This window comes from Perca flavescens, chromosome 2 (genome assembly GCF_004354835.1).
Source record: "Perca flavescens isolate YP-PL-M2 chromosome 2, PFLA_1.0, whole genome shotgun sequence".
Taxonomy (NCBI): domain Eukaryota; kingdom Metazoa; phylum Chordata; class Actinopteri; order Perciformes; family Percidae; genus Perca; species Perca flavescens.
Window position 1 is genome coordinate 20,032,815 of NC_041332.1, and position 25,294 is coordinate 20,058,108.

Below are 25,294 nucleotides of genomic sequence, written 5' to 3' on the forward strand. Positions count from 1 at the left end.
ACTACAGGCACCATTTATGCACAGTATGCCACAAGAACCATGGTTGAGCAATATGTGGGTCCTTCCTTTTAGGTGAGATGACCCTTCCCATAGCTTACTCTTCTCCAGCTTTCAACTGTTTTTTTGGAGATCGCTAGTGCAAACATGTACACAAAACTATGTCAACACATAAATGTCTGATGATTTATATTGATAATCCTACAGTGAAGAACATTTTTCAAATTTCTGGAAATGTTTCCATCTTTAAGAACAACTTTGGGCTGTAAAAACTAAGATGCCTCTTTTACAATGAGGAAACTACCAATAGTTATGTTAAGTATGCTCTCGCCTGTCAAAGCCAGACGTTTCTAGCTTTACAAGGCCTTGGCTGAGACATAACACCAAATGCCTGCTTTGGATGAGAGGTGGTTTCAAAAATAAATAAAGCCTTAAAGCTAAGGAATTATAAACATGCTGCCATGGAGAAAGAGGGAAAGCCCTTCAAACAATTTGTGGCATGTAGTATTTTCAATTCTTTCTCTGCTTGACACAAAGACGAGTGTCAAACAAAAAAAGAGATGAACAGGGGATGACTGAGAGGAATGGAAAAAAGAGAGCATTGAGGTGAGAGTGAAGAAGACCATGGGGGAATTTTCCATTCACAGAAGTCTGACACATGCACGCACGCACGCACACGCACGCACACGCACACACAACAAAAAATATGCACAATAAATCCATAGATACATGGCCAACACATACACAAGCATGCCCCATGAATATTCTTCAGCCTGGAACTGAGAAGAGGGAGGAGAGAGTTGGGGTGGCAAAATAACTAGTTAAACAAAAAGAAAGACAGAAAGAGTCGTGTTTCTAACACAATATAAGCTCTGGGATCTTCAAACAAACTCACGCTCGGGCACCATGGGGATACAACCAACAGAACAAGGCATTCTGAGAGCTGACCTTCCTGCTGCCTGCTCTGCTTCTGTATGTGACTGCCTGTTAGCCAGATCTCCTAGTACAACAATGTAGCCTTTGCCATGGCAATGCTGTCTGGCGTTTCACTGGGCAAACTGAGCCTGGATGATGCTTTCCATGGACTGGCTATATCCAGCTAACACACCTCTCATGGCAGCTGTTTTCCTCTGAAAAGCATTAATACTGAGAAAAAAAACAAAAGAAGTATTTTGTGAATGAAAAAAAAAAAGTTAAACAACATCTGTGGTAATAGCGAGGGAGGGCCGTGCATTCACAAAGGCTCTCAGTGAACAACTCAACTCACCAAAATCTGGAGTGGAGACATCAGAGGCTGACGACTCACGCCGTGTCTATACAGGAGGCGTTCAGGCACAATATTGAGTTGTACGTCGTATTTTGGCAGCGCTCAGACCCCAACACACAATTACTGTTGTTACGCACGTAAAACAGAAGATAATAGAAAATAGACTTGAAGTGTAAAACTACACTTTCGAACAACTGATGTCTCCCGTGTGTGCCGTTCGAGCCAGATTTGCAACCCTCAGTACACGTTTGAGAATTCCTTGAAGGACTAGTATGAGAGGCCCCCCCTTTTAAAGCCCAGGACACTACTTGTCTGTCACAGGCGTGACAAACCGAGCCAGTCCACCCACCATTCACCAACCCACATCCTCCGTGCCAACAGAGCTTGTCCCCATCAGCATCATATTTTCTGCACCATTAAGCTGCATTTTTTCTGGAGGTGAAGGCCAGGCAGCAATAGCAACAACATTGCTCACTTCCTAAAAAGTAAAGATGATAATTTTGTATTGCGACATGATGGGTCCTGTAGGACACGGATCAGATATCAGGCCTGCTTTGGTCCCTGATACTAGACCAAGATGCTCCACAGTAAAGGAACACAAGGAAGGCTCACCGCAGGAGGCCGACTTGGTCTCCACCAGCTTCACCCTTCGTGTCTCGTTACGAATTCTGTCGTCTGTCTTGTCCACAAGATGTGCAAGGTCGTCGATGATTTCTGAGAGACAAAGAAAGAGAAGAAAAGGAAAAGGAGATAAAGTCAATCAAGTTAATTTCTGCTTTGTACTACGCTGCTATCTGCCATTACTAAGACCTCATGAAGAGTTTTTTTTTTTTTTTTTTTTTACATAGAAGACCTCCCAATATGTTTTGTGTAATAAAATAAATTACCCGAAATGAAAAAAGTGACAGGTTCTGAAGAATTGACATCAGAGCAGTCAAAAACTTCAAAAGGCAGAGGCTGCCAACGCACAGACATGAGTGGTGGTGATGGAGGGAGTGGGCTGTGTGAAAGCACTCCTCGCGCTTTCAAATGGTTTCACTACTTCCTGAATCCATTCTGGATTTAATCAGGCCCTTATTGTTCATGAGTTTTAAAGACGTAAGCCCAGGCTTCAGGGACTATGTGCGGGCGTCCAAAGAAAGAGAGTGTGCGTTGTGTGCGTTGTGTGCGTGTGTGTGTGTGTGTATGTGTGTGTGTCTAGGGTCCTTCAGTAGGAGTTCCTGACTTGAAGGTTGTCCAGATGGAAGCCTGTGCGATTTGTTAGAGCTAACCACTGTGTTGACATGGCATCTCAAGAGGTCTGGCCCACCAACAATTCTTGATTTGTTAAGGTTAGGCATTAACATGTGATATTGGTTAGAGATAATATCAACTTGGAGTTGTGTTTTTGAGTCAGAACCCAGTCACAAATGGAACCAATGACTGACTTTTAAAACTGAAACAAAATATGAACGGAAACAAATATAAACTAATGTACCTAAAACCTCATCAGATCTGCAGAGGTAAATTTTCTCTGTCTCTCTGATTAGTCCAACTGCCACGATGACACAACATTATGAATAAATATGAGCTATAAATAGAATTCAGAACAACATGGATCAATACTCGCGTTGTAAATCAGGAGATTTATTACAATACAGAACTCAAATTGGCTGTTTCATCCTAAACCTGTGTATTTGGAGAGCTACATTCGTGGCCTGTTTTTTACTTCTACCCCACCCGTGATGATAGATCCTCTCCAGTAGCCTTTTAAATAGAAAAAGGCCAAAAAAAAAGTGGCTGAACAGAAACCAAGGTTGATTCGAAGAAAGGGAAGTTCTTCACAGACTTGTATCAGCCTCTGATAAAAGGAGGTTTTACAAGAATGGGAAGCTAGACTCATCCACAAACCACAGTTCAGTTCCAAGTTAAACAGACTGTTCCTGCCAGGGAGGGAACAACCTTTTATCACTGCTGCTACGCAGTATATGGTAAAATAGTACACAGTCAGTATGATCTAAGCTTTTTGTATTCTCAAACTGTTACCAAATTCCCACAGGTGAGTGCTCTGGGTCATCTGCAGCATTTGTCTTTGTGAGCACACTTGTCTTAAGCTCTAGCTGCCTTTACATTGGATTGGTGAGAGAACATGTTTCCTCAACTAGGAGTCATCGCAGCTTGACAAGCTTGACTGTGTTTTGGCTGACAGCTGATAATTACGTTGCACCAATAATTCGAGGAAGGAAAGTAAAGCATGTCAGTTTGGAGGGCCAGAGTGTGAAGGGGCAAGGACGAGGAGAGGGGAGACGTGAGAGCGCCGTATGTACAGTGTCCCTGGAGACTCCCACATCATCATCTACGCATCAGGCAACAATTTAAAAGGAAGACACTCTTCCTTTACTGGCAGGGAAAGGGGTGTAGAGGCTGAACCGTTTGTGCCGCGTGCCACTCCAACTACTCATAAAGGATGTTTTTGGTTTGCTGCTGCCAAGTTTCTTGATTCAGTCCAGGCCTTGCAATAACATCTCAATTTATTGATAAATTGTCAACCGTGCCGAGATGCAGCAGTGCTAGGATGTAGCCTTTAACTACAGTGGCAATGAAACGCTGAATTAAATTTTCCAGAATGGTAGCGCTAAAAGGTACTGGCTTTTCACGAGCATAGTCCTTCAATTCACCTTGTTATCAACTCAAGTTTCTAACAACATAATTCTCAATTTCCTATTGCAACTTTTGCTTCCATGTATGACAGCTGCTGGCCCTAGCTTGGATCTGCCAGACCACAAAGAAAGCCCTGTTTCAGGCAAGGATTGTTTGTTTAAAATGCTATTACACTGGATAAACCTCCAAAGCCACAGTGTGGGAGAGCATGGCACGTGCACAAACATACTGACATTTTTTGCCAGTTGCTTTACGATACATTCATTTATGCTTATTTGTCCTCTAAAGCACAATGGGCAATGAGATTATTTGGAAATGAATGGTAATGTGAATTCTAAATATTTTTATAGTCTTATTTTTTTTGTTATTGTTGGTGACTGACAGCATTCATCTCTGGAGCTACATGTTGCTGAAAAGCAGCAGTTCATAATATTGACTTATCTTAATGCAGTATAATTTCTTTTTATTTAATAAACATCAGTAATAAACAAGTCAAAGTTAAATGCTATACGCTACAGACAAGATGCTTAAACATATGTCATTAAAAAAAACGTAATGTAATAACATAAACAAACACAAATAAGTACTGCTTATGTGCTCCATAACTTCAAGATGATGATGTGCTCAGGATCTAAACAGAGAAACTTTCAAATAAAATTAAAGCCCCTCAGTGCTCTGTCTGTCTCCACTGTGGACAGGGATTGAATATATATCAGCATCCACATAAGCAGATTTTTTTTGCTGTGGAAGAGCTTGAGTATGCCCTTTCCTAATTAAATATACTGCATGTACAACAAGAGGCCATTAGAAAGTTCTCTTTGGGCCCAGGGACTCGTTACCATAGTCTCTGTTGTGTTCCCTTCACAACAAACAAAAACACTGAAAAAAAATTAGGTGGTTTTGTAAACAGTCAATGTGAAAACGAGAACAATTATATGGCAGCAAAGAGGCAAAGCTCTCAATATAATGACTGATAACAAATTTGACTTTCTGTCCATAAATGCTACCTCTTTTCGCGTAGGTTCTAGAAGATACTTTCTCCCTTTTGAAATCAGTGAAAAATTCAGCAACAGGTGCTGTTGCATAAAATGAGGCTTAGAATATACACTCACCTAAAGGATTATTAGGAACACCATAGTAATACAGTGTTTGACCCTATCCTATCAATATGGGCCAACATTTCTAAAGAATGCTTCCAGCACCTTGTTGAATCAATGACACAAAGAATAAAGGCAGTTCTGAAGGCGAAAGGGATCCCCCACACCAAATTCTGACTCTACCATCTGAATGTCTCAACAGAAATCGAGACCAGACCAGGCAACATTTTTACAGTCTTCAACTGTCCAATTTTTTGCGCTCGTGCAAATTGTAGCCTCATTTTCATATTTTTAGTGGAGATGAGTGGTACCCGGTGGGGTCTTCTGCTGGTGTAGCCCATCCGCCTCAAGGTTGTGCGTGTTGTGGCTTCACAAATTCTTTGCTGCGTACCTCGGTTGTAAAGAGTGATTATTTGAGTCAAAGTTGATCTTCTATCAGCTTGAATCACTCGGCCAATTCTCCTTTGACCTCTAGCATCAACAAGGCATTTTCGCCCCCCAGGACTGCAGCATACTGGATGTTTTTCCTTTTTCAGACCATTCTTTCTAAACCCTAGAAATGGTTGTGAGTGAAAATCTCAGTAACTGAGCAGATTGTGAAATACTCAGACCAGCCCGTCTGGCACCAACAACCATCCCAAGCTCAAAGTAGATTGCCTTTCTTTCCTATTCTGACATTCAGTTTGGAGTTCAGGAGATTGTCTAGACCTGGACCACACCCCTCAATGCATTGAAGCAGCTGCCATGTGATTGGTTGATTAGATAATTTCATTAACATGAAATTTAACAGGTGTTCCTAATAATCCTTTCGGTGAGTGTAGATTCCACATATCTAGTAGACTGTTTGTCTGCTAAACAGATTCCATATGAATACAAGTTCAAGTCTAAAAAAAGGAAGGTCAATTCTTTTGAATAAGGTGATGTATTACCTCAGTTATTACCCTAGTTAGTGTATAATGTTGAATGACACTTTAAGTAACCAGTAGCGTACACTGTAAAATAGCCCAGCAGATAAAAATGTAAATATAAGAATCTATATAGATACATATTGGAGTATATGCAACAATTATGCAAAAAAGACACACATTGCATTTTATCATTGTTGAAAATCACTTTTTATAAAATACTAAAAGTAGCAGATTCTGCCAGAGCATGTGAGACTGTGGTAAATTATAAATACTTAAGCTGAAAGCAACATGAATGCCATCGCCGTATTCTGTTTCTCTGCTACCAACAGTGCCTTTTATTCACACAAAAAACAATGTACGTAAAACCTGGCTCTTCTGTGTAGAGGCACGAGGGCCCTGGAGCACACATGCCAATAGGAGACAGATGTTGCGCTCATATGACGTCACCTACTCCCTCATGTTGCTGACTCTCTGCGCAATCTCAACACCATTTCATCTCTCTTCCAATACTTTGCAGCTTTTATATAAACACCCTCTCGCTGTGGCCATCCTGCTCTCTGGGGGCTAACTAGTTAACAGGTCTGTTTCCATCCCTGTTGGGAGCGTCATCTGGAATCACGTACAAACACACTACTATCCTCAGGATTGGCTGCTGCTGGTCTGGCTAAATGATTATGTAGCCAAGGCACGGACTGGAAGAAAATACTCAAGGGCCAACTCTCTTACAGTTAAATTATTCCACTATTCCACGGTGTTCACAGGCAGATTTAGCATTGCCACTTAATTTCTGGGTGTTTACAGCATACCCACCCATCAGCCTCATAGTTGGACTGAAGGTGTCACACAGCAAGCAAACGACTGAAGTCAACAGGGCATACACAGAAGGCCCTTCTCATTTTTCATCTTCATCTGATCAATCCAATACATGGGTCTGTCAAAACTGGCCAAAAATGATGATTGAATATTTCTTCTAAAAAAAAACAGATTTTCTATTATGTCCAAAGGGGACTAATGTATGAGATACATACCTACTTAGGTATATTTATTTCAACATACAGAAGATATGTCTAAACAGATAAAATAATCTAGAGACCGTAGACTCCTTATCTCACTCCTCTCTCCTTCTGCACCGTGGTTGGTGCTAGACTGAGAACTGAGCCCCCTAGCATGCAGGCTAGTTAACTAGTCATAACAATTTAACAACTTAATGTTTCATTCAGATAGTAGGAAAACACACTGCTATTATCAGATGAGTAACAACTTTGTTCTGCTCAATTTCCGTAACCAGTTTAGCATAAGGGCATGTTGGGTTGAATTAGCAAGCTAGCTAACTATCCTCCTCTTTCCCCGCCTTAAGAACCTGTGACAGACTGGGAGATGGATAATCTGCCTAGCCAACTAGTGGAGTAAAGCACCGTAGGATCTGTGGTGCTGCTGGCTAATTCGAGCAAACGCTGTTTAGTTGTATGTATCATTGCAACAGTTTGTTTATCCGTTGTTCCCTTTTTGAATGACAAATAAATGACCGCCGCCTGCTGGCATGGAGTTATTTCCTCTCATGCAAGCGCAGAACGTACATGCTAGTTGACCATCGACTGTAGCCTTTGGGGTCTGTTCAAGTGCAACCTTTTGACCAATACACAGGCGACGTGAGGCGATGCTACAGTCGGCCTTCGTCACCACTAGTTCTTTGTTATCTGCCTGCTGCGTCAGCACTCTTAGCCCCCTCTTGTGAACAAGACCCAAGATACTTCCTTCACATGGAGCAGTGACTCACTTTCTTACTACGGCCTGCTTTGGAGTTGCTGACCAGCTGAACTTGCTTGCAGGAAAAAAAAAAAAAACTCCCGTCAGCCTAGTTCCTTCATCAGAACTCAAAATAATGATAAACCACCTCACTGAGCAATTAGTGGACTTAGAAGTAATGCTCGGGTTACCACCCTCCAAACTACTTATAGGCTAAATATCACTCTTACTTTGATTCAACTTAAGCAACAACAAAACAAGCCAGATTCAAGGTCAGTACAGAACTGCAGAGCTGTGATACATTATCCAGACCTACAAAGGCATGTAGGGGGCAAGGATAACGGAAAAACAAGTGTCAGGCCAAAGCGCGGTTAACAAGCATGCCCAGATAATACTTCAGAAAATATGTTGCTCATTAGGTTTTAATTGTTGTTCATTGAATAGAGAGAGAGATAGAGAGAGTTGCAGAGACATAAGAGACATCAGAGACATAAAGAAGCAGTGATAGGGAAAAGGACAAATCAGAGAGACAAATACAGTGCTCGTGTGTGCATTATAGGTTGAGATTCAAGGATTCAGACATGTAGCATCCTGTGTGAAATTTCCTCTGGTCTTATCTTTTAGGATATTATTCTGCCAGGATCCAGAGCCAGTGTAGCAATGCAATGCCTGTGACTACACAGTCCAGACAGTTAAGCATCCTTACCCATTCCTTCACAGATAGTCAATGGATAGCACATTGTGTAAATGCAAGTCTAGCATGAGGCCTAAACATCCCATTCAAAGCCAATCATCCCATGATATTATAAAGCCTAATTCAAGTCAGACAGCAAATATGACACTCACATGCAGGAGCATGGTGAGAAGTTTGGGAGACGCTCTCTATTTTAATGATCAAATTCCTGCATCCCAGATCTATATTCGCCCCAAGCCTCGGGATTTGCTTGCTCGTCTTCACAGAGGCTATAGAAGTAGTGGTTTTGGTTTGTGTGTGTGTGTGTGTGTGTGTGTGTGTGTGTGCATGTGGTGGAGGCACTGCCATAAACAGTGACACCCCAGCGTGGCTCCAGGATGTGCTGTATTAACTCTGTGTGTTATTGTAGGACTCGTTCCCAGAGGGGGCACAGCGCACAGAGAAAAAGCTTGTTTTCTCTAACCGATCTAAACACAATCTGACTCAGTGGGGCTAATTCTGTTCAGGAGATGACTTCTCCTGAGGATATGGAGAAAGGTGGAAGTATGACAGACAGTTTTTTCACTCAACCCTTCTCTTGTATCCCTTGCTGTAGAGCAAGGGGGTCTGACCACAACTGTTACCAATTGGTCCTGGTGTGACTGACTGTGTATAGAGGGTAGTGCTTTGTTGCCAACCAAAACACACACATCTCTGGATGTAACTGGAACTTCACTTGGCACACATGGGGCACTCAGCATGATGATACAACTCAGGGCAATTATGGTATTTACATGAAGTTTCACAGTCTTGGAAGAGTTTCTTTCAACTTCTTTCTTTTTCTCTGCTCTCGGCTGCTTATTGTAAACAAACTCACCCTGAGGAACAGTGGGGAGTGAGGATTAGGGGGAGTTTCACTCAAAACCTCAGAGTTTTTACCAGTTTTAAACTGAGTGCAAACCCCAACAAATCATTTGAATGCCTGCCAAAAAACAAACCAAAAAAAACCAACTAAAATAAAGACCAAAAAACAGAAATGTGCAATGGCTGTCTATGGACGATGAGTCTCAGTAAAAGAAATCATTCTAAAAATGTGTTTGGCCATTTGACATGTTAGGAGCGAGGACACATAAACACAGCCACTTTCTTTTCCTAACAATCGTCTGGCATGACAATACAAATGTCAGTTTATTTATTCATAATGGGCTTTCTATTATTGTTTAAATAGTCACACTGGAGATGGATAGTTAATGACTTAATTTCTGCTGTGGTGTCCAACACCAACAGTTCAGGAAAAGCCACTATATTTTTTCACCCAGGGGCCAACCAGTCATAATGTGATACATTAGAAATCAATGAATATTAAGTAACATTTCTCTGAAATGCAATAGGAATATGATGCACAGAACTGCCCACTTAAGCAAACAAGATAGGAAATGAGCAGTACTGAGGAGATGAGGAATATTATGAAAAACAAAAGTAGGCTACAAGGAACATGTTATTAAAATACCTCTTTTTGTCTGCCTGTATTAAATCCCCAAAAGAAGTAATGTAAAGTAATGTCCCAAGATCAGAACAGCCCTATACCATTATGTATGCACTGATCAAATTAATTTATTGCTGTAAGCTAAATAAACTCCATACAGTATATCTTCTTTAGCCTAGAAATCTAGACTCCCCCTAGTGGCAGCAAATTTATTTGGCAGCCAGAGGGGGTCTAGGCACTCTCCGTTGACTTTTGAGCTGCAAAAACCAAATTTTGGTCAGGCCAATCACTTTGTGTATAGAGTCGGTGGGCGGGGTTTATGGCTGCTGCTGCTGGTAACAGCGGTCTTCTGGAAGACTTTGAGTTCAGCTTTTCTATGAGAAAAGAACAAAGAACGGCACAGAAATCATTCTTAAAAAAGGAAGATGTGTTTGGAGTTTTGGCCGACCGGATACGGCAAAAGTTTAATCTATCAACTAGCTCCGCTACCTTCTTTGTTGCTCTGCCTGGTTGTAGCGCTATCCTATTACGTGCAGAGGGATTTTGAAAGACAACAGTTTATACTGCCCATCGGATCGAGCTCCGTCAATGGTGAGTTCCCAGACCCTACATCTTGATGTGGGTCTGGCTTGTCAGGCTATATCTTCTTAGCATCTACCTTGGTTTTTGTCTTTATGACCACATGTGTTAATGGGGTTTGTGAGGGCATCACCATGCACACAATTTGCCCTCCTAACATCTGGCCTTCTGAAGTGCCAGGCCACATGTGTACAGATTAGTCTCACTGCTGGATATTATCGCCTGGCCTTAATAAATCTCTGAGTCCCTCCAAATGGACTGACATGCTCCCCCGGTCAATACTTTTGGGATATCTATTATTGCATTACTCTTTCAATAAAAACTTTGTGTTGGAACTGTCTTTGTCAAACTTGGAAAACATGTAACTTTACTTCTCCAGCAGGAGAAGTTGTGGCCTACTGACAGTTGAAAGAAGCAGCCTTCCACCTCTGTATTTTAATTTCAAACAGTATTGGCACTGTTACATCAGAGCCTGCGCACTCTCTGATTAATCAGAAGTATTCTCAATGCAATGGTATGAATGCAAATATACAACATGATAAACTTGAAAAGAGAGCCACTGGCACATTGGGAAAACAGCACAAACTGGGTTTCATACAGTCTTGATGTGAGGACTTGATTTGAACAATCAAAACTGAATCTGAAGAAGGGTTTGAATATACCAAAAAGTTGGAACAGTAGTGACCCACCACTTCCATTACATGCATGGCCTGCACATTTCCAGCCTTAATTCAAACCATTTGTGTGCCAATTTGAAACTGAAACCGTCTGTGTGTCCACAGACAGTTTCACCTCCCTAACCCTGTTACGTTTACCCCAAGATCCATCATCGCAAGTGACGGAAACCAAAAAGGATGACCAGCTGATAAATTAATTTCTTAAAGTTGAACCTCCATTTGAAAGAACACACTTCAAAGAAAAGCACATAAATTGAGAAAAGCCTCCACACAAATTAAGTTTAAGCACGTACAGACTATTGGGTTTGTACTTGCTTGACTCCAAAGACAAGGTCCATGTGAATTATGGGTATGCAGTCCATCAAAGTTATGTGGGGGGAGTACAATGGGTTATTCATGCTATTGCTATCGTAAGCATGTTACCAAAGTTAGCATGTTGGTAAGGTACTGTATGGTGATAGGCTGACATGATGCTTGTACATATGCTAACACTTTGCATTTCCACAAGCTAGCTATGTTGCATAGCAACTATGGAATCATTGGAAAATTCTGTCATTTAAGATTTCTTCATTTATTCTTTCAACATATTGACAGTCCTTTATTCCTACAGTTGCCTATCCTATGATGCTCCAACGCATCACTGGCATCAGACAGAATAATTTAATCTATCCTTGAACTGAGGAAATACGGGCCCTTTCAGGAGCATCACATGACTAGAATACCACTCAAGCTTTTTTAAACAACCTGAGTTTTGAGTCTGCAAAGACTGTAAGTGATCAGTACTGTGTTCATAAACTAAACAAAAATTAGGTAAGTCATGCTGCTATCTTAAGATGTCTGCTGAATAAAAACAAAACCTCGTCAGCAGAATAAAAGATGTCATCAGAACTTTTGGGCGTGTGTTGGACATAATAGGGTTTAGCAATTATGAACTTGGGCTGGAAAACATCAATATAATGTGCACAGTTAGTTAAGATCAAACCCAAAATGTTGTCTACCAATGAATAAAAACAAATGCCTAGAAAAAAGGGCAAGGAGGAGAACTTATACCACTTTATAGCCTTTCCAGACTGAATGTATCCCCCATCCTATGAGGCCTGCCATCATTGAACAGTGAAAGCAATAAACATGAATTCAAGTTACCAGTCTATTACATACAATTAATACACAAGTGATCGGCTCTGTCATTTTGGATTAATGAAAACACGTATTTACATACACAGAACACAGTGCAGCAATGAGAATAAGTCTGATCATTACCGGGCTTTCCGCCATCACCCCTCTTATGGCCAGGTGCCATCGAACAATGTGTGCATGATGAGCATGAGGGTGCCAGCAGCAGCAGTGTGAGGCTGGGACCACCCTGTCACTGGCACAGCACCTCCAAACCAGCCGCTGTTACACTTCATCACTAGCATCACACTTCATTAGCAAGGACACCCAGGAGAGGGTGACATATTGAGAAGCTAGGAAATGGTAAAAAAAAATTATAATATAATATTGTAGGGCATGAGAACAGTGATCTACCTACTGGATTCTGGCAGTTACCAGTTTATCTACTGTACCATCTGGTTACAGTGCTGCCCAATAGATGATAACACAGTACATTAAAACCCATACACATTACATAAAAAGTTATTTTCCGGTTGCAAATACAAATTCTAGTAGTAATTACAACATATTTCACTTACAGGAATTCCCTAAAGCAAACCAGTAGATTTCCACAGCTATTATAAATCCAAATGAACAATGACTTAAGGCCGTTTTACAACTGTGCGTAAGCTCCACGCAGAGCTCTCGCCGTATCCTACGTAAGTGGCCTGATGTTTATACTTGTGTGCTGGTGTGTGCGTCGAGCCGGCATGTGTGTGTGTGGTGTGATAGAGCGAGGGAGAAGTGAGAGAGTGACGGCGATTAGCTTTGGAGCGAGTACTGACTCTAGAGGCATAGTAAGAGAAACAAAGTGTCTCCCCTGTGTTTTCTGACTAAGGTAGTAAATCTGTAGCAGGAAAAGTTAACCCTCTCCTTCATTTCATGTTGTTTATGGAGAAGGAGAACCAGGAACTGAGCCAGGGGAAATGCAACGCTACCTAGCCACGGCCGAGCGACGTGCATCGCTGCGACGTGCGTCGCTGTGACGTGTAGTTACATTTTTCGAGAGGTGCACATCAGGCTACGGCGTAGACGCAGAGGGGTCTGCGGGGCTACACAGTCGATTTTACGCACGACTATAAAAGGGCCTTTATACTTAATATTCAGTAAACTTAATGATTATACATTAACATAATAACAATTGTGGGTTATTTAGGGGTTGCAAGCTATGGATTAACTACAAGATAACTTAAAATGCACAATGAGAAGGAAAAAAACAAATATATATATATATATATATATATATATATACCAAAATATCACAGACAATTTTGAACATTGCAATGATCTTTAACTTCTACTACCATTTTAAAGCATTCAGTAACAATACAAATTAGTTTTCTTGATTATGATAGAGTTGTAAACAAAGTAAGACAAATACAGAGAGGCTGTGAATTTCTCACAAACTGAACAACTGTGTTGTAATTGAAATAATCTGAGTCTAATAACTCAACATCCCCCGTGGTGAGTGGAGCTTACTGGCAATACGTTGGCTGGCCGACCGACCGATTGACTAAGGAGTTATGGAGGGACTTTGATCTTCATGCCAGACCCTGTTTCACTCATAATGCACTCACACGCATGGAGACACATATGCTCCAATGCAGAGTCGCTGACACAAACACACGTGTATACACACTGGTCTATGAGCATCATACAGACGGGCACACCCTAACAGGCATGCAAATGGAGGAAGGCACACACACTTGCACACATACACATACACTTCCCGGATGTGACATTCTTCCGACAAACAGTTGTGTCCCAGACTGAAGAGGAGTCATCCCCACAGTCTTAACCCACAGTGCCGATCAGTGGAAGAAAGAGAGCAGAAATAAACACAGAGCTTTATCACCCATGATAGAGATGTTTTATTGTGGAAAAGAGAGTTCAGGGCCAGATGGTATATATCTGCGAAAGATCAGTGGGGATGCAGAACACGATTAACATCAGAGTTAGGCTTGCACGATAAATCGTTATAAAATCGTGATCTCGAGTCACCATTGTTCGCGATTTAATTTTTAAATGACTTTGATTTTTTTTCTCCTTCAATTAATTTATTGAAAGCTTTTGACATTGACATGTTTAAATTATGTTAAGACATGTTCAAGGAGTTCAGATAGAGCCTGTATCAGGGCCATATTTAGTTATATGTCACTATTCTTGGTAGCCTACTGTACTTAAATGGCCAGTATGTACTTTATTTTCTTTATTCATTGAAGTCTCTATGTTTACAGGCTTGTGGTGATGCGCAATGTCCTATAGGTGCCAAAAAAAATATCTATGTTTGGTGCTGCCAATTTGTTTTGTTTTGTCATGGTTCATGTGTGCAATAAACATTACACTTATGAGAAGAAAATCGTGGCAGAGAATCGTGATATCAATTCTAAGCTAAAAAAAAATTGTGATTCATATTTTTCTCCGAATCGTGCAGGCCTAATCAGAGTTGTTGTTGCCTGGAAAATTCTCAGATAAGGTGGGATCGAGTCTGGGTTTGTGGCTGTTGGTGGACTTTACTTTGGATCATGCACTGTGCATGAGTGTCATTTTGAGAACTCTTTCAATATGGATAAAGTTCAAAGTCCTTATTAGCGGCACTTGTAGCAAGGAAACAATAATAACCAGTTTATAGAAAGATAAAAAACAAGCAGGTTAAATGAGCAAAATCCAAGTGTTATGGTGTCTGTCATTTAGTCATGGCAATATAGTTTTATGGAGGTATCAAAGTCTTGTTACAGAAGCCTCACAAGATTGCAACATTTGCAGCTGACAGAAGCATGTGACATAAGTTTAAGTAAAGCAAATTTTTAAATACCTTTTCCATTTGTGGCAAAGAAGGCTATCAGTGACAATTATTCTGATATTGCAAGTGTGTGAGAGAGAAATACAGAGTGATGGGAAATGGGAGGAAGTGCATCATTTGGTGATTAGGGGAACAGGGTGCTGTCAGGTGCACCATGCACAGAGGGAGTGGCAGGAGATTTTTCAAACCAGGATGGCAATCCACTGGCCAATGACACTCTCCTTCCACTGCCGTGTAAGGTGAGTGGTGAGTCCGTAAAATACAACAGGTGCAGGATATGGGCAAACTGCACTGAGCCTCAGGACAATGGTTCTTTCCTTCTTAACACAATGTGCCCACGTGTGGACAGAACCCAGAGACAATCAAGGATAAATAAAAACCCAAGCTCCTACTACTAAGGGCTTTACATTATACATACAACCTGATCTAGACATACTTTGCTTGAATACACTGATGACAGTAACACATATGTGAATCTGAAATTGACAAAGACAGAGGTGGGAACAGTTGGCATACCAGGGTGGCATACGAGATGCATACATAATGCAACATAATTGCTAGTGAGTATGTGGTGGATTTAGGGTTATTGCACTGTACTCACAGAGGCCATAATAAATGTTTGGCCAATAGTGCGGCTGAAACAACTTCCCATCCTGAGAGGAAACAGCCTCCCACATAGCTTGTGGACAGCTAGGAGTGATGCAGGGCACTAAGCAAACAGCAAAACTATGACACAACAATACCACATGCTCCACTGTGGGCTACATTCACTAAAAAACATGGCTGGATGCACAGACAGTTAAACACAGAGTACACACACAATGTGAACATTTAAGTGTAGTCCTAGTAGCTGCACTACTCACACACAGACACACAAGACCCCATGAATAAATGACACGCACAGTACATCATCATCGCACTGTAGCTATGAAGTCTGACAGGGCAGTACAAGCTGCAGCCATTAAAACAGCTGCACCTACAGCTGTCGTGTAATTACCCAGCTCCTCCGGCTGATGAGCGAAAAGGAGGAGGTGCTGATTACTGGAGGAGAAGAAGAAACCTCCTCAGAGGAATTAAACAAATTAACAAATCTTGTGTGATTTCCTCTGACTCCCACCTCATCCGCCTTAAACTTGGATCATTCCACCACCATAACATCTATCCCACGGAAGAGAAAGCACACAGCCGTGAATCATACCCTTTGGTAGGTGTAAACACCAAGAGTTTCACTGAGGACCATGACTTGTGTGCTGCAACTGCCTCTACTGCCCACTAGTGGGTTCATGTGTGGGCTGCATGAGGGAGAAGACACAGATGGCTCTTGATTTTAACTCATATTTATCCCCATTTTAATTCAATTTAAAAGTTCATGAAAGTAAATGAGTTAAATGCTTAACTACAGCAACGACTTTAAGTATAATTTTTCTAATCATTACAAATTAACTATATTAGTTGTAAAAATAGATCAATTGCAGAACTAAATGTATGTCAAATGAATTGTTTTTTAATTAATGCTGAAAATGGGAAGTGTGTACTGACCACAGGACTCATTTTTGCAGTAATTCAGAAATGTTATGGAAAGCTTACATAGTGCAGATACAGAGTGCAGGTACAGTTTTACAACATCTAAAATACTTCTTTTAGGTGATAATTAAATCCCTTATACAGGCGTTATCAACGGTGCAGACCAAAATGCCCCTGGATGCAACCAACCAATCACAACCAATCAAAGCAAGTGCTGTAGTGCTGAGTGACACATGCATGTTGGGGCGGTACTTGTGCGGTTTTCAGTAAGAAAAAAAAAAGATGGCCTGGTAACAAACTTTCTCAAATAACAGCTAAAACAGTACACTAAAATAGGTCTCTGAAACATTCGCGGCAATAGGGAAATAGACAATACAGTAACAGAATTTTGATTATTATTTGATCTGCACTGCCTAGTTTGACAGTTTGATCTCAGTTTCCTGAGCCTGGGACATTGTGAAGGACAGACCTACAGGACGGTCATAGTCTTAAACCCGCCCCATATTAGATAAACCGTTGTGATTGGTCCGCCCCGGGGCTGGTCGAATGGAAATCTGTCTGAACGTGAGGGGAGCCAGATGTATCTGCCAGAGCAAATGAAACATGAGCTCGCAGATTGAATGTACTCAAAGAATGATGTTAAAAAAACTAGACTGGTCCATACGTAATTCCTAAAAATATACAGGTTATATTTCCTTTGTGTGTATGTTTATCCTCTTTAGTCTGGACAGTGCAGGTCTATGCCCACACTAAAATACTTACAGCCTGTCTTGATTGTGTAACAATGGCACAAATCGGGAGGGTGATATTAAGCCTTGAGTGAAACAGATGAGAATGATTAGATAACAGATCAAAGGCCTTTTTTAGGGGCCCGTCTTGTTCAAGTGGCACAGATATGTGCAGTGCCCATAACACATCAAACTGAAGTAAACATTTTCCACAAAAATGAGGCCAATCAAGGGCCTCTTATTCAAATTCTGAGTCAAACCTAGGTTTTAAAGGGAGTTTTTCATCTTTTGTCTAAGAGGAGGGGGGGGATTATCATCCTTAGTTTGGCCTGTAGATTGTGTCTGATAGCACACATGCAGGGTTATCAGATAACAGATGAAATGGAAGGGGCACAAAGCATTTCCCACTTGAAAGGTTTTCTTCTACAAAAGGTGGCATATTAGTAACATGTTTTGTAAAAACAATTTCTAATGGGACAGATATGTACAGTATCACTTTAAAGGTTAGGTGACAGCTATCACTTAAATTTCCTCAATTACCTCTCCAATGCAATACCAATACATCTGGTATGTCTACAGTTACAGTTACTAAACTAACTAATACTAAATATATAAAAGTTGAGTGAACAGTTTTCACAAAAAAGGTCCCAACACAGCAAAAGCTCCTGAAAACTGTATAGCGCTTTTGTGGCAAATAAACAAAAAGAATGCATGTATGTGGGTAAACACAGAATGCACAAGCTGTCGATTAGGATCTTTCTCCTCCCACTATCTACTACAGGGTCCCATTTACAGGGTGACCATTTTAATTTGCTGCCTTGTGTGAAGCACACTGTTAGCTGGGTTTTGAAAAGGGCTTAATAAATACATTTTAATATAGTTCCCTCCCTTTTAAAAATCTCCCTCTTAAAACATTTGAAATGGTATTGACTTCTTCCTTTGTCCATTCCTTTCTTTTCAATGGCTATGATAAGACAATTGGCCAAGTTCTTCATTAAAAGAACAATCTCTCTTAGTATCTTATCTCACTTACTTTTTCGGTCTCATCCTTTCTTATACTCTCCTTCCAAGTCTCTCGACCTTTGTTTTTCCTCCCTCACCCTCCTCCCATCTCGCCCCCTCAGTCTCCTTGCCTCGCTGTCTTTGCACAGTGCATTTGTAAGATTAGCCCACCCTGCTCTCTACCGCACTCTGTGTGTTTGTGTCTGCGTACGTGTGTGTGTGAGGTCCTGCTCTGACGTCTACCTCGAACTCCATCCCATCGCAGATTGGCCATTGGCCTCCGAGCTCCTCCAGCAGATATAAATATGGCCTGTGTGCCAGTCACAACGTGACAACATGTGCTGGACATGTGGTGTAGACTTTCAGTACAAACACAGTGATCTCACACTCAGAGAAGGCACTTACACTCTTAAACATACGCACTCATCTGTTTGCACGCACACACAGATTGCTAAATAACAGATGTATATATGTGCACATGCACACACAAACACATAAAAATGCCCAGCAGATGAAGGTGCAATCTTCCCCTTGTGCTTAAATGGGAACCACGTGCTGGCTTTGGGTTGAGGCAGACTCTGTAAAGTAAGTCCTTCCACTCATTATGTGGGATGACCCATGCTAACCCAAGTCTGAGGGGAACGCGAGGCAGCTCTCTGCTAGTCGGCCCTTTGAACATAGCCTCCAAACCGGAGCGGTTAGCAATTAAATAAACAGAGGAGGAGATTTGTTCCCGCTGTCACTTGCGTTAGCCAAAAGGAACCTGCTGGGCCAAGCCTGAGTCAGTCTAAGGTACCATTAAATGGCAGGGAATCCTTCGCCCAGAGCCAAAGGAACAGGCAGCTGAAATTACAGAGCTTCCCAACCACCAATACCACCAACACATACGGCTAATGTGCTTTCCCTGGACAATATGCCCGCAAAGGCTCTCCGGGGAAAAATTACAGCAAAGGAACATCAGTTTGCTGTTAAATAGTACACATACCACACGTGCTAGGCTCCCAAAATACAGATCAAAAATAACAATGCAGTCAAATCATAACATCCTGATACTTCATATTCTTCATGTGATTGATGTATTACCACAGATAATGTCACACAGTGATGGCCAATGGTAACATTTTTCTTCCTTTATGTCTTTTACAGTAATACTGTAGGATTTTCCAAATGATTCCTATGAGGAGAGTAGTAATACTGTAGTCCTAGTAGTAACAGTGCAGCAGTAATGCAATCAAACAAGAAGCATGCTTTTACTGACTACATCTGTATGGAACACCAATGGTGCATACTAGCTTGATTGTGATACACCGAGAGGTGATACTGAACCGAATGCCATCAACAGCTAACAGGGTTAACCAGCTGTTCTTGCATTATGCTGCTTTAGGCTTGAATATGTAAAACTATGTCATATGTCAGAATTTCTAAACTATTTGATGATACACAATATCGTGAGATTTAGACATGTTCTCTTAACTGGCTTTTAAGGATTTTTCTTATCAAAACTTTGATTTGGACAAGCGGGACTTTGATAAATAAGTTAAAATTCATAGAGCAGCTCTTTCATTTCACATTATTAAATTAATAAAGCACTATAAGCTACAGTAACACATGACCAGAACATGGAACACGTATAAACTTCTGTAAGTTATTTCTTTTCATGTTTCATAACTCAAAAACTGGTTTCTTTTCCATCTATGCTTAAAAGTAAATAAACAACCTAATAAAAGTCAATAGAAAGCATTTAAGTTACTGCGATATTAACAATAATGCTTTCTTTAGTATTACCAATATATATATATATATATATATATATATATATATATATATATATATATATATATATATATATAGTAAATATTTGCTACTTTGCCCAATTTAAGTGTGTCGTACAGTAGATCAATTATGTAAGAAGATGTTGAAAGTCATATTCAACATCTTTGTGTGGTGCAAGAATTGAGGTTAATTGTAGCCAAGTAAAAAATTGAGTAAACCCGGTTTTGGCAAAGTAAAAATCCCCCTCCAATTGGTTCAGTACAGTGAGGCTGCACCTCTACTCAGAATCATGGAGCGAAGGAATACAAGTGTCCACGGTGGCATGTCAGACTTCCACCATAGCAAAAAGAGCAGACACCCTCCATTAATTAACTGAAAAAAAAACATAAAATATGAAAAACCAACAGCCGAATGAATTGTAGAATGAAGCATTGATCTTTAAGTAATAGTAAGTAAACGGGTCAAATGTTATTGAACCTAAGCTGTCTGTGACGACTGAAATCATCCATCATGACATAGTCTGATGTGTAGATGGTTAATATACAATAATATAATAGATTATTCAAATTGCAGAATACATGGTCAGAGTATTAGCATCACAGTAAAACCCATAATAACAGCTAAATCCCCTCTAATGTCCACTAAGACAGTATTAAAAAGACGGATTACTCAAAGACATGGTAATGAGACCAACTCCTAAAGAACACACACAGCCCAATAAGTGTTTGTTTCCAAGTGTTGTGTCATCCTCTGCTTTAAAGATGTTGGTGGGAAAGAACCGGTGAAATCATAGCTCCCTAGATTCTTTTTTTTCTCTCCTTCCTTATTAGCGTGTGCGTTTTCAGGGATAATGCACAATTGATAGTTTGTGAAAAAGCTTGCGACTGCCAGCGTGGTGGCGGTGCGTGTTGTGAAGGATGGATGGAGAAGGGCGTGGAAGGTGAAACAACCTCGCCCCGTCTCAACAACTGCCTGTTGGTGGACATCTGGATGTGATCCGGGTCTGCAGATGAGCTGAGGAGAACCAGCCACACCTCATTCCTGCATCATACCGTATATCGGGCTTCTCTAGGTGCCTGTCTCCGTTTTATACGGAATGACTGTGGTGTGTGTGTGTGTGTGTGTGTGTGTAGGTGAGAAAGAGAGAGAAAGTAAGACAGTAAGACAATCTCCTACTCCACAAAGTTGTTTGCCATGCCCTTGTCTGCCACACCACACATTCTCCAGCTGAAGCTGATGACTTTATTCAAAATCAATCTCAAAACTATCATTTGTCCAATTTATTTGCTGAAAAAAAAAAAAAAAAAAATATGTCAGCAAGATAAACTGCATTCTAAATTGTTTGTCAGAGGAGTGTGTTGGCACCAATGTTGTTTCTCCCTCGCCATTTTAAGCTAAAAACATCCCAAAGAAACATCAGCTCCCACAAACATGCCGAATCAGGATAATTTGATCCACAGAGCTGTGGGGTGGATAGGTCTTAATGTGCTATAATATCCCTTACACAACAGTGTAGAGAAACATCCAGAAATGAGTCATCGTGGTCCATGAAATTGTTATAAACTTTGGCGCATTATTCTCAAACGCAACAACAAGGACTGCATTCCAATGTGCTCTATACCGGCTACATATTTTCAACCCACCATGCTTTAATCTGCCATCTATTGGGCGACAAATAACTAGGATTAAAAAAAAAAAATCACCTGCTTGTTAAGATGCTGTTAACGGTTCCATTAAATAAATAAAATAAACAGAAGAAATACACACATTGTCCGAAAATGTTTTTTGTTCTTGTGATAGACAGCTGGAGAAATCCTTACTTTTTCTTTGCTTTTCAACACAAGAAAGTTTTGCATCAATAGTATGAATACAGAAGTTGTTTGCGCACAAAACTATGTAATGTCTACTGTTACTCTGCCCGATTCTCAGACTGTTGCCAAATCAGGCCTGAAAGTCGTACCGGTATCCACATCACTCTCCTCTACTACTGCAACACATCAGTTGTCTCTTCCTGTAATCTGAGACTTTCTGCCACCAGCTTTTTAATGTGAGGCCTTTCCTGCTAACAACTGTCACCAGCACACAATTGTTGCGAATGGACTGAGATAAATCAAAGCCATGATTTAGCAACAAAGTTTGCAGAGCAGAAAGCATGAAGGATGGAAACAGCTTAGTGTGAAAGCCTGCTACATGTTGGCATCTATTTAAAAAAAAAAGTGTCTGAGTGTTGTAAAAAGCGCTATATAAATAAAATGCATTATTATTGAAACTGAAGGAATCATTATTCTTTCTTTTCCCGCGCAATCAATTGCCTTTTTGGGGACCTTATCATACTCAAAAACTCACCAAACTTTGCATACGCATCATTGTGTGGACGTGGCGGCCATTTTGAGCCTTTATCGATGAACAAAGAAGTTGTTGTAACTTGAGTGTGTGTTGTCATATCTGCCCAAAATGTCTCATGATTGACAAAGGTCCAGGCCTGAGGATATCTACAAGCCAAAATTGACATTTGGTCATAGCGCCTCTCGCTGGCAACAGGAAATCAGCCTTTCATGACAAACATTATCCAATTTACATTATACACTTATGTGTGGTCTACATGGTATATTGTACAGTTTAACCACGCCCTTGTACTCAGGCCACGCCCCCTTTTATAGCTTTTGAACGGTTTACGGTAGAGTCTTGTGTGAGGTATCATTGAACTCAGCAGAAATTTCATTCTTCATTGGTGATGGTTTGACCTAGCCTGGTTAACACCAGACCCTTCTCAGCTGTAACTGAGAGTGGGTCTGGGAAAGGTTCATTGACAGTTCATTTCCAAAGGGGCGTCACCAACGGACGCCACTCAAATGCCTCTGGGCTCATTGGATAGTCCTTCAACCAATCAGACCAGCGATACGGGTGACGCTTTTCACATCCAACAAAATAAATGTGATTTTGGTTTTTGGTGTGGTCCCTCCACGCCCTACTTTCTCTTTGCAGGTGTTGCATATTGCTAACTTGTTATGTTCTGCACACACGCTGAAGAATTTCCAAACAGCTGACATGTTGCAGGTTAATTCACGAGGCTCCCTACATGTGCAAGAATAGCGCGGACACGCGCTTCACACCACACACGGCGGAGAAGTTGAGAGAAAGGAAAAAGAGACTGTGTCTCTGTCCGTGTGTGCGTGCGTCCTTGAGAACTGTAACTCGTATAACTTATGTTGTCAGTTAATTCTAGCATTGACCGGTATAAAATCGGCATATGTCAGACTGACCTGCCGGTCCCTGGTCTTGGTGAAGCACGGCTTCGGTAGCCGTCATGTTGAATGTAAACAAAAAGCTGCTCGCCGTCGCTGCACTATCCTCGTCGCGTAAAGCCCGCCTCAACGGTTGTGATTGGTGTTAAGCCCACGTCAGCGGTTGTGATTGGTGCCTCAATTTTGAGGACATTGGAAATGGGTTTGAATGGGCTCTTTGCCAGACTGACCTGCAGAGCAAATCTCAAATTTGCCGGAAGTTCGTCAGGGTTTACCCAGGCTAGGTTTGACCTGCCCCCTAAGCTTTAGCCACACACCCTTTTATAACTAATGACCTGTTTGATGTAGACCCTTGTGTGAGGTATCATTGAACTCAGCAGAGAGTAACTTTTTAATTGGTGATGGTTTGACCCGCCCCCCATGCTTTAGCCATGCCCCCTTTATAACTAATGACCCGTTTGATGTACACTATTGTGTGAGGTATCATTGAACTCAACAGAGACTTCCGTTTTCATTGGTCATGGTTTGGCCCGCCCCCTATGCTTCAGCCACGCCCCCTTACACAGCTAATGAACTGTATCACATAGTGTCTTGTGTGAGGTATCCCTGAACTCAGCAGGGAACTCAGCACCGTCATGAACACATGACACTGTCATGACACATGTACCCTAATCTTAACTCTAACTCTAACCATAACCATAACTTGTCATGACAAAAAGAAGCGTTATGTCAAACGTTCATGACTTGTTTATAATGTTTATGACACGTTCATGACAGTGTCATGTCACTCTTACGTAGATACCTTCAAGTAAAGTGTAACTGAAACATCCAGACAATCTTTTAATGTATGGATTTTTTTCATTAAATTCACAACACAGTCCAATTTACTCCTAAAGACGTTCACATTCAGACTAGTCACTGATTTTGGTGCCATTACATGAAGAAATTCTGCACAATGGAATGTTTTTCTGACCTCCATCTGAAACTCTGAAGAAAAGACAAACAGGGGCATAAAAACACTTAAAAAAGGTACAACAGGTTGCATTTTAAGACACTGAAGAAAACCGAAAATCCCATGTTTTCTGAGTGATAAAAGGGGGCATCAATCCACTGAGAGAAACAATAGAAGGCGTGATTGATGAAATGTCTCAACATGTTTTTCTTCAGCGTCCAAAAATGTTAATTTCCTTGCTGTGCCTAAACTGGATTATTCATCACTTGGCTGTGGTTGATGTGACCCAAGTCCCTCATGTCATTGTTAGTCCCCTCTTCTTCACAACTCTATCAGTGTGACACCAACCGGCCTAAGACAGAGATGGATGCCGGGATGGATAGATAGAGAAATAAGGACACAAGGACTCATGATTGATTGTTCCCTGGTTAGGATGCATGGCACAGCAGGCCTGGCCTGGTGACTTGCAGTGCATCTTCATTTGCCCATCTTTTTTCATTCCATCACACATCCACTGCCATAAATGTTTTTAGGGAATCTTAAACCCTCTAAACACAGCTTCAATCTTTAACAAGTATACATATAAAGCAGTTTAATCCATGAGATTACCAAACTGGAGTAAGGTTGAGTAAAATATAAAAGAATCTGGTTAAAACGCTTTTTTACACATTACTTGAAACCTGAAATCCACAAGCTGTTCTATCTGGCAACATCCCAGAAGTATTTAAAAAATACTTTCTGTATGAGTCACAAATTAGAAACTTAATCTACTGTTCTCATTGCCCTGCTCAGAAAATCAATAAAAACGGAACTAATGGTTTTAGAATATTGATTAGTGGATAGGTCCCAGAAAGTGGCAAAATACGAGTTTTGAGATAAGACTATTAAGGGGAATAAAAATATGCCCTACACAAAGGGGCTCTACAGAATAGGATGGACGGACTTGAGTTGCAGTTTGAACCCTGTCCTTTTCGTGATAGAGGAAAAAGAAGACACCAAAAATGAAAGGGACAGCATTAAGCCAATGTTCATATCTTTATACTGT

At 40.9% G+C, this 25,294-nt stretch overlaps 1 protein-coding gene across 1 annotated transcript in view; it reads right to left on the reverse strand.

Moving 5' to 3' along the window:
- Nucleotides 1-25,294, reverse strand: part of stx8 (syntaxin 8) — a 46,918-nt gene that overhangs the window by 7,734 nt on the left and 13,890 nt on the right. The window contains exon 7 of the mRNA XM_028567662.1: nt 1,877-1,978. Within this exon, the coding sequence (XP_028423463.1) occupies nt 1,877-1,978 (102 nt within the window). The remainder of the gene's footprint in view (nt 1-1,876; nt 1,979-25,294) is intronic.